General features: G+C 60.5%; 1 protein-coding gene across 2 annotated transcripts; it reads right to left on the bottom strand.

Annotated features, from left to right (window-relative positions):
* Positions 1-1125: 1125 nt before the first annotated feature.
* CARHSP1 (calcium regulated heat stable protein 1) lies at positions 1126-12327 on the bottom strand. 2 transcript variants are annotated; one of them, XM_043456448.1, is made up of 4 exons: positions 12201-12327; positions 4189-4353; positions 3403-3525; positions 1126-1557 (listed from the first exon to the last, which is right to left on the bottom strand). In XM_043456448.1, exons 2-4 carry the CDS (start codon positions 4344-4346, stop codon positions 1395-1397), a joined length of 444 nt encoding a protein of 147 aa, XP_043312383.1. In that variant the 5' UTR covers positions 4347-4353; positions 12201-12327; the 3' UTR covers positions 1126-1394. The 2 variants fall into 2 exon arrangements, with proteins under 2 accessions (XP_043312383.1, XP_043312382.1); XM_043456447.1 differs by lacking the exon at positions 12201-12327 and adding an exon at positions 11410-11547.
* Positions 12328-12410: the final 83 nt, after the last annotated feature.

Raw genomic sequence — 12410 nt, 5'->3', positions numbered from 1 at the left:
CCTACTTAAAAACAACTCCAGTGGCCATTTCATGATGTATGGAAATACCAAATCGCTGTGTTGTGCACAGGGAACTAACATTGTGTTGTAGATTAGTTACACCTGGAAAAAAACACACACAACCCCATTGGTCCTCAGCAAAATAGCTCTGGCCTCTGACCCCCTTGCAGAAATTCAGATTTTAAGACACTGGATGAGGCCCCACCATCTTTCAAGGGCTCACCTCCCTGCGTTGCCAAATAGACCCTTGACTATAAATTTCATGGGTGTGGCCACATATCTCAAGACCTGTGAAATACGTTTTCCCCATATTTACCAGCTATTTCTATTTTTAAATCACAACTAAAGCCGAACCAAGCCACACCAAAAGAAAGCCTTAAGGATCTGTTTACTGGAAATATCCACAAAGGTCTGCAATGTCAACAGCAAAGTGCAAACATAACTGGCTTCAGTGAGAGATTAAGTTCTTAAAAAAAAAGAACAATCCTAAGCGGTTCACACCAGTTTTCCAGAAAACTCCACCAAAAGCATATTTCTCCTTCAACCTGTGACTTCGCCAGGCTCCCAGGAAGCAAACCACCTCCTCTTTTCTAGATGGATCCCGAGACAGGTCTGTTTGGAAACAAAGACCCTCCCCCTCTCCACACTCCCCACCACGTCCCGGATGGGTGGCTGAGCCAGAATCCTCAACCAAAGACAGACAGACAGGACCAGGCTTCAGAGAGAACGAGGACTCGCCTCTGAGCACACGACTGCCACATGGAGGACTCAGGCCTGCCAGACGCCCAGTTGTTTCACCTCCTGCTGCAGAGGCCCCAAGACCCCCGCCCTCCCCGCCCCCAGCCCCTTGGATCAACCAGCTGAGAACCGGAAAAGTCTGCTCTGCCCAGGGCCAAGGAGAGACTCACGAATAGGGGCGGGGGTGGTGCGCGCGCTTGGGTGGGAATTCCTCCTGGGAAATCACGCAGGGTCCATGTCGCTACCCAGAGGACCAATCTGGGGATTCTCAGCCTTCAATTCCGGGGCGGGGGTGGGGTTGTGGGAGGGACTGCGGGCCAGGGAAGCCGCCGGACCCAGCCCCTGGGTGGGGCTCAGACTCTCCACTCAGCCACCAGGGAGCGCCTCTCCTTTTTCAATGCTTTTAATGTTTTTCAGATGGTGAGATGTTGGTTGCGGTGGTCGGAGGCTGTGCTGGTGGCCGAGGGCACCCCCGTGCCTGCCCCCATCTCCAACCCCTTCCTCCAGGAGACTCTTAACAGGGACCACGCTCCCCCCCCTTTCGGATGCCCCATCTCAAGCGGCACAGTTGTCCTCTCCCGTCTGGTCCTGCCTCCTCCTGCCCTGGGGGCTCTCCCCAGAGCCCGGGGCGGGGGCCAGGGTGCCTCCGGCCGCTCCTAGGAACTGACGACGTGGCCGGACCAGGTCTCGTGTTTGGTGCCCGGCGCCAGGTGGGTGATGACCACCTCCACGGCCTGCAGCTTCTCATTCTTGGGCGGGATGGAGCACATCTTATAGGTGACCTCGTCGCCTTCCATGGGGACATACTCCCCCTCCACGCTGCGGGGCGAGGAGAGACATTCAGGGCTGACGCTGGGAGAAGGAGCTGGGGCAGGAGCTGCCCCACCCCCACCCCCCACCAGGCGGAGCCACCAGAGCCCTCGGTCGTGACTGAAGGTCCCCTGACCCAATCAGCTCTTTTCCCGGGGCCTCGGCTGCAGAGACAGAGATGGAGCCCCGCCCCCAGGGATGCTCTCAGGGCAGTTACACGTGGGCACCTTGGGGCTTATGGATGGAAGAGCCGGGAGAGAAAGTCTTGAGCCTGAGCATCAGAGTTGGAGGATGACCCCCCGGGGGTTTCCTGAGCAGCAGCCCAACCCCCCGCCCGGTCCAGGAGTCCCGGAAACCGGGCTGCACCTGGTTTCTGGTTTCGGTTGTTCAGCTCCTTAGAATCCCACGGAGCTTTCCAGAAAGTCCTTTTCCCTCTCTTTCTACAGGACATGAGTCACCATCTCACCCGGAATGAGGAGGTCCCCATCTTGATGCCGCCTTGGCTTTACCCAACACCCCCACCCCAGGGGAAGTATCCCCTTTGGATCCTTCAGGCCAAGTCCGGCCAGCTCTCCCCTGGGACTATATGGCCTTGACTGAAGAATCACATTGCAAATCGCACTGCCCTCTTTGCTGTGGCCACCAGGAAGCTCAGGAGTAAAGGTGAGGCATTGCTTTAGCGCCGTCCTCATGTCTACACTGTACAGCGGGTCTGTGAAGCCCAGGCGTGTAGGGACGTTGGAGGAGAGTAAGGAAGCATAACTCTCCCATCTCAACAGACGTTTACAAAAGGAGCCTAATTTCAAAACATGGTTTCTACATATTGTCAGGCCTGCTGTGTGGGGTACCTTACCTGCCACCAACAAAAAGACTGGGGGTTGCTGAGGTCAAAGATGGGGATGGGGTGGGGGGGCCGATCAGGTCCCCACAAATCTGCAAGCTGCTTCGAAGACCAGAGGTGGTGCCCAGCCTGCAGGGCACCCTCCAGCCCGAAGGCCGAGGATGTGTGGGCCCCACCCTGGGCGCCCCCTCCCTCCTCTCCCCGCCAGGGTTTCCAGACACTCAGGAAGGAAGGACGTCAGTGAGCAAGTGGCAGGAGAGAGGGTCCAGCCCCACACTTCCTTCCTGGAGCAGAGTTCGGTCAGCCCCCAGCCTCACCAGGGCAGGGTCCCCAGGGGAGTGCAGGCACCCACCCCCAGGCCAAACACAGGCTCACAGGACTCACAGGGACACCCGTGCCTGCCCACCAGACACACAGAGGCACTCAGACCCACCCCAAAGTGAAAGTGAAAGTCGCTCAGTCGTGTCCGACTCTTTGCGACCCCATGGACTGTACAGTCCATGGAACTCTCCAGGCCAGAATACTGGAGTGGGTAGCCTTTCCCTTCTCCAGAGGATCTTCCCAACCCAGGGATCGAACCCAGGTTTCCCGCATTGCAGGCAGATTCTTTACCAGCTGAGCCACCAGGGAAGCCTAAAGAAGGTTCTCAACTCACATGCACATACACACAGAGACGCACACACACAGAGAAACACACACAGAGACACATGCACACAGACATATGCACACGGAGACACACACAAGCGCATACACACACAGAGACACGTGTGCAGACATATGCACACACATGTGTGCGTGCACACACACACACACAGTCGCCTGCAGTGTCTCACACGCTGCCACCACCACGTACAGGCTCACACCCCCAGCCCTGAACACTGTCACACAAGCCTGGCCCACACAACCTCATCACACTTGGCACCCACCCAGCAGAGTTCACACACTCCCCCTGCCTCCTCCAGGCCACAGCGCCCACCCCAGCCCCAGAGCACCCCGATCAGCCACTGACTCACTCGGAGATATGCAGGAAGATGTCAGGGCCGCCGTCAGCCGGGGTGATGAAGCCGTGGCCCTTGGACCGACAGAAGCATTTGCAGACTCCTTTGTAGACTGGGCCCTGGGAAGCCCGCACCGTCCTGACAGAAGGCAGGGAGAGCATGAGGGACCCCCACCAGCCCTCTAGGACAGCCCCCTACTCTCAGGGGCACACCCAGCTCTTCCCAGTTCCCACCCACAGCTGTGCCTTAGGGCATTCTGGGCAGGGCCACCATGTACAGTTGTGCAGGTTGCACACTGCACAACTCTGGGAGCCATTCGCCGAGAACCTGGTGACAGTGACTCTCTGCATGATGCTGGCAAACTTTTTCAGGCCTCAGTTTCCCCGTGTGAGTAAAATCCCCCTGAGCATCCCTCCCTCTGAAGGCTAACTTAGCAGCAGCCTCCACATGTTGGCCTGAGCTCTACCCCTGCCAGGCACCGTGTGGGTCCCCTGCAGTATAGTGGCCACCCTGCTACTGTCCCCGTTTTGCAGCTGATGAGGTCAAGGGCTCCCAGGGAAAAGGGACTTATGTGTGGTTAAAGCCCGATGATCTAAGACCCCAGCGATTTCCCATCCCTGGCCACCCTCATCCCTCACCTGCAGCTCACGACAGGCTCAAGAGGGGCCTGGGGGTGGCGCGGTGCAGGGTTTATGAGGCGCCTGCCCAGCTTCCCACCATCAGCCCTTTCCCAATCCCCAAGTTTCCCATGTGATAGACAGGGACGTGGAGGTGACCTGTCTGGAGAAGCCCGAGACTCACGCTGAGAAGGTCCTGGTGCGGCGAGTGGGCAGCGGGCTCGGCACCACGTTGCCCCGTAGCGGGGACGGTGAGCGATCCCGGGCCTGTTGGGTGTCCAGCAGCCCGGCCGAGGACTGATGGGTGGGGGGCTGGGATGGAGGAGGTGGCTCAGATGACATGGCTGACCTGGAGAGAGACGGGGGCCTCTCAGGGACTCACGCCTCCTAGGGGGGCTCTCCAGATGCCTCCCCATGCTCACACCGGACAGTCTGCCATCTGAGACTCGAATACTCCTCTGGCTGTGGAATGCAGGCTCCAGGCTCACTCAGCGTGGACGTCACCTGCTCCAGAAACGCGCCTGCTCGTCCCAGTTGGGGCAGGTGCCTGGTCTGCGCTCCTGTTGCAGCCATGCGCCTCCCTCTGTGACAGCTCCGCACGGGAACACCGCGAGGACACCACTGGCCCCCTCTTTGTTCCCAGGACCCACACCACAGGCTCTGGCACACTCGGCGTGCATGCGAGCTAAGCTGCTTCAGTTGTGTCCGACTCTTTGCAACCCTATGGACTGTAGCCCACCAGGCTCCTCTGTCCATGGGATTCCCCAGCAAGAATACTGGAGTGGGGAGCTATTCCCTTCTCCAGGGGATCTTCCCGACCCAGGGAATGAACCCAAGACTCTTACATCTCCTGCATCGGCAGGCGGGTTCTTCACCACTAGCGCCAGCCAGGAAGCCCTGGCACACTCAGGCACTTGGTAAATTCTTGTGAAAGGGAGGGAGGGAGAGAGAGAAAAAGGAAGGAGAAAGGGAAGGAGGCAGACAGGACAGGCAGGAATGCTTCAATGCCAACTGCCTGGATGAGGACTCCAGCCATTCATCAAACCTTTCCCGACCCCTGTTAAGTGCCGGGCACTATGGGGAAAGGGAAGCAAAAAAGGGACCCACACTCGGTGCTCCTTCAGGAAACTCCGGGGCTTGGGGCTCAGACCCCAAGTCAAGTCTGCATCCAGGAGGAAACCCGGGGCACAGGGGGAGTGGGCAAGAGCACTTCAAAGGCAGCATCTCTGGCCACCATCTCTGACTCAGATCCAGGCCTTGAAGTTCATTTCCACCCAGCCCAAGTCTCTGATCGCTGCTGAGAAATGGAATTCCCTCTGTGACCCCTAACACACATCAGAGGCCAGGGGCAGACCCAGCTGGAGAGAGAGGACTCTAGAGCAGCACATGGCCGCTGTACCCAACTCGCTGGTGGCCTTGGCTCAAGGCCATGAAGAAAGAGCCCAAGACCAGGAGCCAAAGGACCTTGGCTGAGTCCTTTCCGCTCTCTGGGATCAGCTGCACATTGGTGCAGCTGGATGGGCGTCACGCAGCACCTGCTCAGGGTTGGTGTTGGGGGTTCAGGTGGGGCAGGTGCGGGCCCCCCGGCCCCAGGAAGGAGAGGAGCCTGACTCAGATGTCAGCCCCCCTTCATTCCCAGGATGTCACCCCCCGCCCATTCACAGGGCGTGGTAGGGCAGGAGCAGCTCCACTGGGTTCTGCGAGGTTCACACGAGGTTTTCACATTTAAAACACGAGCTATCTTTTAAACATCCCAGAGCTTTGCCCCCGCAAGCAAGGTTTCCAGCTAGGTTTGGAAAACTAGCAGCTCCGGCAACCAGAGCCTCCAGTCCACCTCCCCACCACCACCCCCAACCCCCGCCACCGCCCTGGCTTTCCTGATCTGCAGACATTTATGTGGCCCAGGGCACCAGCTTTCAACCTGCATTGCCCAGCAGCACCCCTCTGCCCCCAACCCAAACCACCTGAGAGCCAGGCCTGATTCCTCGGGGGTCAGGCCCACCTCTGCCCCCCAAGAGGACCAACCGGCTCCCTCCATGTGGCCCCGCAGCCCCCTACACACTCCCCTTTCAGGACTCAGCTCCGTCTGGCTGGGAGGGGAGGCAGCCAGCTGGCTCCCTGGAGGAAGTGACATAGTACCTCCTGACCCTTCTCTCAGCTGCGGCCGCGGCCAGGGAGGACCGCGAGTCCCGGGAGCCCCCACCTCAGACAGGCCCCGGCAGCTTGGGGTCAAGGCTCCGGCATGACCCACCAGCACAGGTCATAGAGTCCTAGAATGTTCCAATGCCTGGGGTTCTGGGAAGGGGGGCCGGTCCAGAAAAAGGGAGGGCCCCACACCCAGGACAGCAGGTGGGAACCACTGGGGCCTGAGGACACCAGAGTGAGGCGGAGAACAGCCCTCCCCATCCCCACCCAAAATCTCCCTCTTTCCCCTGCTGTCAGGCACCTCTGACTTTAAATCCCACCCTTCCAGCTGTGTGATCTTGGGCAAGTTACTTGACCTCTCTGGACCTTGGTTTCTGTATCTGGAACCTGGAGATTTTTTTTTAAAAGTCCTGACTTCACACCAGCATCAGTAAGTGAAATGACATAATACATGTTTTAAGCATTCTGCACACCCTCCGCCCAGAACAAGTGAGCATTTAAGGATCAGCTACAATTGTTATAACCGTCATCATAAAGTCATTCAACAAACACGCACCTGATGGCAGGACCTGTTTATGGCAGTAGAGACACAAGACAGCAGGACTTCCCTGGTGGACCAGTGGTTAAGAATCCACCTGCCAGAGCAGGGGACACGGGTTTGATCCCTGGTCCGGGGAGACTCCACATGCTGTGGGGCAACTAAGCCCATGAGCCACAGCTACTGAGTCCAGGCTCTGCAACAAGAAGCCCAGGCACTATAAAACTCATAAACAAACAAACAAATAAGAGTGGGCCATTTCTAAAACAGAGGGCGGCTCTTCCAGTGTGATAAACAGCCTGTGCAAAGGCCCTGAGGTTGGCAGAGGCAGGTGTGACTAAAGGCCAGCAAGGAGACTGGGGGTTGGGGGGGTCACTGAGGAAGGAGGGGTGAGAGGCAGGAGATAGGTGGGTGGAAGGGCAGGCCAGCTCAGGAACTAGGGCATTATCATCATCCCCACAGGTCTCCACTCTTCTTGCCCATGTCCATCCGTCTGACTGTCCCCGCGGCCCCTGCCATGCCCACCTCCCCCGAAAGCAGGTCTCAACTGGGGTCCCCTTCTCTCTCCTCCCCAGCCCCTTTGACTCTCCCAGGACACCCAGTCCCGCAGAGATGCCAACAGAAGCCCCCGGCTTGGGGACAGAGCAACCTGAGGGCAACACGGGGTCCCTCCAAGTCCTGGGCCCCAGCACTGGGGCTGGGACAGAGCAGGGTCCCCCTGACCAGCCTCAGGACCGGCAGCCCCCACTGGCGTTCACGTGGTGGGGCTGCGCGCATGCGCACTTGGCAGTGGGAGAAACTGAGGCATGAAGGGCCGCAGAGCCTCCAGGAGGGAGTCGGGGAAGGGAGCTGCCGGCCTGGGAGACGCAGGGGCTTCAACCACCACCCTGCCCGCCTCCAGAGGGCCATCCATGCAGAGCACAGCTGAGGCGGGGGTAGACCTGGACGGGAGCCAGCCACCCCCCCCACCCCCCCACCCCCGGCCTGCGGGGGTGGGGGGCGGGGACAGGGAGGAGTGAAGGGCCTCTGTGTGGGGAGGCATGGGTTAAAGTCCAGCGATAAGGAAACCAGCTGGCGGAGGGAGGAGCCAGTCACCTAGGAGCCGGCTCTGGGGTCGGCTGCTGCCCCCAACCCCCCCACAAACACAGATGGGGGTGTTGAGTGTGCAGCAACGCCAGGGGGAAGCTGGCCCTGGAGGAGGCAGGGCCCACCCTACTAGCCCCTGCTCTGGGGCCTCTCACCTCCCTACAGCTTCATCCACTCCCTACAACGGCCAGCAGTCTGCAGAGGGTCGCCTCAGGCTGAGGCTCTAGGCCAGACCAGAGATGGGCCTCAGGCCTGCAGCAAATTCAGACCAGGTGTCATGCCCTAGGCCTGTCACAGCTGCCGAGCATGTCTGCATGAGTGCATGCATGTGTGTATATGTGTGTGGCTGTGAATGTAGTGTGTATGTGTGCACATCCATGAGAGTGAAGCCAGGCACACAAGCGCGTGCATACATATGAGCACCAATGGACTGGGCAGGGAGGGGTGGAGGAAGCCACCCCGCCCCCGGCACCAGCAAGGCCTTTACCCTGGGAAAGGGCAAGAAGGGGGCCTCAGCCCAAAATAGCCTGGGAATTTCCCACAGGCCCTGTGGGTCCTCCAGGAAGGTTCACAGAGGCTGGGCACGAGGCTCTGGTCTTCCCAGCCCCTCTTCCACCAACCCACACATCCAGGGACTGGAGACCCACCCAGTCCTGCGGAGCCCCTGCCTTCCTGCCCTCAAGCCCCACCAGTCACATCGAGGGCAAGTCTGAAGCGTCCCTGGTGGCCCAGTGGATAAGAGTCTGCCTGCCAATGCAGGAGACACAGGTTCAATCCCTGGTCCAGAGGAGCAACTAAGCCCGTGCACCAAAACTATATTGAGCCTGTGCTCTAAAGCCCGGGAGCCACAGCCGCTGAAGCCCCAGTCCCCTAAAGCCTGTGCTCCACAACAAGAGAAGCTAAGCGACAATGAGAATTCCTTGCGCCACAACCAGAGTAGCCCCCTCTCACCTCAATGAGAGAAAAGCCCGCGCAGCCACAGACACAGCACAGCCAAAATAAAATAAATAAGGACAAGTCTGTCTGAAGCCACGTAACCAGTTGCTGACTCCAGGAAGGGATCCTTGGCAGTGCTTTCGGTCATTTACACTTTAGTGAGACATTTGCAGTTCATTTCACAAGGCTCCTCCATTCTTGGTAGCTTTCAGGCCCTTGAGGGCAGGAAGATAGGGGTGGGAGAAAAGAACAGAGCTTCTTTCTCAGCCTGGCAGCAAAGCCAGATCTCATCAAGCCTACTCTGAAAAATGGGGTGTGGAGCCTTCCCTGGGTTTCTGGATGGGGGAGGCCAGGGCAGGGTACCATGTTCTGATACCTCCTAGCCAGGGGGCCAGGCCCCTGCTGGCAGGTGAGAATGAGTTCCAGGCCACACGATGGGAACAGGACAGAACACTTTCCTAAGACAGGTATCGGGTCCCACATTCTGCATTTCTAAGGAGCTCCCCCCAGCAAGGCAAGACTGATACCGAGTAGTACTGGTTATAGGGTTACTGGCCCGGCCCACCTCTCAGCCAGCATAAGGGGGCCACCAGATGAGTCACAAAGTCACCCTAGTCCACCCAGGTGCCTCAGCTGTAAACTGAGGCAGAGACGCCGCCCTTCCCCTCTCCACCTCCAGCCCAACTGAGCCCCAACCCCGCAGATTGGGGGCACTTGGGCCGAACGCGTCAGTGGAACAGCGGGGTCCCAGGAAGCAGGAAGAGGTTCACGAAAAGAGCCCGGAGGCGAGCTTGGGCCGCATTCCTCTCCGCTGCGCCGGGGAGAGCGGGGCTCAGATCGGGGAGAGAGGGGTCGGGGGGAGGGGGAAAGAGAGAAGGGGAGGGGAGGGGCCCATGGGCGGGGCCGGGCTCGGGGCCAGGAGGGCGTGGCTAGGGAGAGGGGCAGGGCTCGGGGGCCAGGAAGGGCGTGACCAGGGGAGGGCGGGGCTCGGGGGCAGGAAGGGCGTGGTCATGGAGAGGGGCGGGGCCCGGGCCAGGGGGCGGTGCCAGGGAGGTGGGCGGGGCTCGGGGCCAGGGAGAGGGGCAGTGCCAGGGAGAGGGGAGGGGAGTTGGGATGGGGGAGCGGAGCCTGGCAACGGGAGGTGGGAGGGGTCGAGGTGAGGAGGGGGCGTCGAGGGGAGTTGCGGGGGCGGAATCAGGGGAGGGGGCGCGAGGGAGAGGCGGCCTGGCTGGAGCTGGCCGCGCCCGCAGCAGAGAGAAATACGAACAAGACACCGAAGTGCATCTGAGATGCCCATGCCCGGGGTGGGGGTGGGGGGCGAGCCCAGCCGGGAACTGCTCGGCCGCCCCGGAGTGCTGGGAAGAGGCCGGAAACCCGAGGACCAGCGACCGGGAAGCCGAGGCGCCCTCCGTCACAGCCCTGCCGTTAGCGTGCCCGGCCCGCCCCGCCCGGCTCCGGGCCTGGGAAGAGCCCAAGCCCCTGTGGGTAACTCGAGGCCGATTCTGTATCCCCATCCCATCGCCCCCACTTCCAGCCTTCCTGTATACCATCTTCGCCTCCATCCAGGGCTTCGATCAGACCTGAGTCTCAGGCCTAATTGTGCTCTCCGCTCCCTCTGTGACCCCCCCCCCCGACAAGCGACCTCCCCGTTCCCTGCCTCAGTCTCCCCATCTGTCAAATGGGACGGTCCTGGTGTAGCCTTCCAGCCCGGCGGACGGAGGGTGTTGTACAGGAGGGTGCCAGATACAACGGCTTCAGGCAACAATAGTCGAGCCGCTAATGGTAGCACTGCCAGGCTCCGGCCGTCTAGAATAATCCCTCCCACGTCCGTCTCTGCTGATGGGACACAAACCGAATGCCCTGACTTTGCCACTCGGTGAGACAAAGACCGTTCCTCTCCCGAGGGGGCCTCCCTCTTCCCCGCCCAGGCCTCAGAGCCCGGCGATGGGCCTGGCCCAGCTCTTCCCGAGCATCTACTCGGGGCCGGGCTTCGCGATGCTACAGGCCCTGTTTCTGCTCTGTTGGGGCTCCGGGGAGGGTGATAAAGACCGCAGCATTGAGAACCCGCGGCCATCAAGGCCGCCCGGGAAAGGCGAGCATTAGAGGGGGTTTGGAGAAGGTCCCTGGCCCCGAGGAAGGGGCGCCTGCTTCAAGCCCTACAGGGGCCGTGAGGAAGTCATTCCTGGCAGAGGGGTCTGCAGGGGCACAGGCTGAGGGACAGGGAGGGAGGGCGGGTGCCAGACAGGGGCTGGGACGGTCTGTCTGGGGGAGGGAGATAACAGAAAACTCTGGTGAAGAGTTTGGGACTGAAACGACATCGAGGACATCAATAGGCGATTTTAAGCCCGGGGTTGATTTGAATCTGTTTTTACAAGTTCCCCCTGCGTTCAGGGTAGAGAAGAATATTGGAGGGGCAAGACTGGGAATGAAGAGACCAAGAAATACACATATATTTTAAAAAAACAAATAAAAAATGAAACAGTAGCTAAAGCTCCCGCACCCCAGTCCTGGGTCAACTATCTCCTTTTATTCCCGCACACCCCATTATGGTAGGGAAACTTACATCCCCAGTCTACGGATGAGGAAACGGAGGCTCAGAGAAGCCTTCTGTGTTGCAGTGAGACCCTCCCGCCTGTGGGAACGGAGATCGTGCCTGGAAGGGGCTGAAATCCGGCCCCCCACCCCACTCCCAATACATACATTCACTCCAACCCCAGATAAGCTGTTGGGGGCTTCCTTTTTAGAAATCAAAACAAAAAACCGTTGCATTTCCGGCCTGAAAACTTGGTCTGCCAATGAGGCCAGCAGGGAGGGAGCCCGTGGGCGCGGGTGAAGTTTCTCTGCACGGCCTCCGGGGGCCCCCCCATCCAGACACAAACACCCCGGGTGAGCGCCCGGCGGCTCCTCCTCCCTAGGGGCGGCCAATCGCACGGCGCCAGGATGTCCCCGCTCCCTCCCCAACCTCCTCGCCAGGCCTGGCAGCGGTCCCACCGCAGAGCCCGCAGCTGGCGCGGCCAGGCCTGGCTGGGGGCTGGCTCCACCTCCCCGAGCGGCGCCCCCGCCCCGCGCGCCTCGCCCCAGCGCCTCGCGAGTCACCCCATCCAGCTCCATCCAGCGAAAGCAAGGGGAGGGGTGGGGGTGGGGGCCCGGGAGGAGGAGAAGAGGGTTTTTTTTCTGCACCAAGAAAACAGGTGGCCAGGCGGGACATGCAACCAGACGTCCGCGCCAAATCCCTCGGGCTGCTGCCACACCCACCATCCTCCAGGCGGGGATGAGTAACCCGCGCTGCCCAAGCAGGCCACTGCCGCCCGGCCATTTCCGAGGGGCCCAGAGACGCAGCCGGGGAGCTGGAAGACCCTTCAGAGTGGGAATGAATGGGGGGCAGCGGGGGCAGAAGAGGCCGAGGTCCCATGCCAGAGGTTCTTGGGCCTCCCTCGGGGCGAGGGCACCCCCACCACGCCCTTTCTGGGGTCCCCGGAGAAGCTGCCTACCTGGCTATCCGCTTCGCTCCACCAGGCGCTCAGCTCCAACTGCGGGGAACCGAGCTGGGTAGGGGGCGTGGTTGGCAGGGCGGGCTCGCCGCGCCCGCCCCTGACCCCGCCCCCTGGAGCTCTCGGCCAATGAGGCCGCGGCCTCGAGGAGGGGCGGGGCGGGCGGGACCAGTCCCTACGGGACCTTTGTGTCCGCGCGCGGGACTGGCG

This window comes from Cervus canadensis, chromosome 32, assembly GCF_019320065.1.
Source record: "Cervus canadensis isolate Bull #8, Minnesota chromosome 32, ASM1932006v1, whole genome shotgun sequence".
Taxonomy (NCBI): Eukaryota; Metazoa; Chordata; class Mammalia; order Artiodactyla; family Cervidae; genus Cervus; species Cervus canadensis.
This window is presented reverse-complemented; position numbering and strand designations above follow the sequence as displayed.

What these genes read in the sequence shown, in the direction of transcription:
- CARHSP1 (XM_043456447.1), bottom strand. An exon ending in CGCACCAGGACCTTCTCAGC is followed by an intron (nt 3,526 to 4,188) that starts GTGAGTCTCGGG and finishes GCCTTCTGTCAG; the next exon opens with GACGGTGCGGGCTTCCCAGG. An exon ending in ATCTTCCTGCATATCTCCGA is followed by an intron (nt 1,558 to 3,402) that starts GTGAGTCAGTGG and finishes CTCGCCCCGCAG; the next exon opens with CGTGGAGGGGGAGTATGTCC.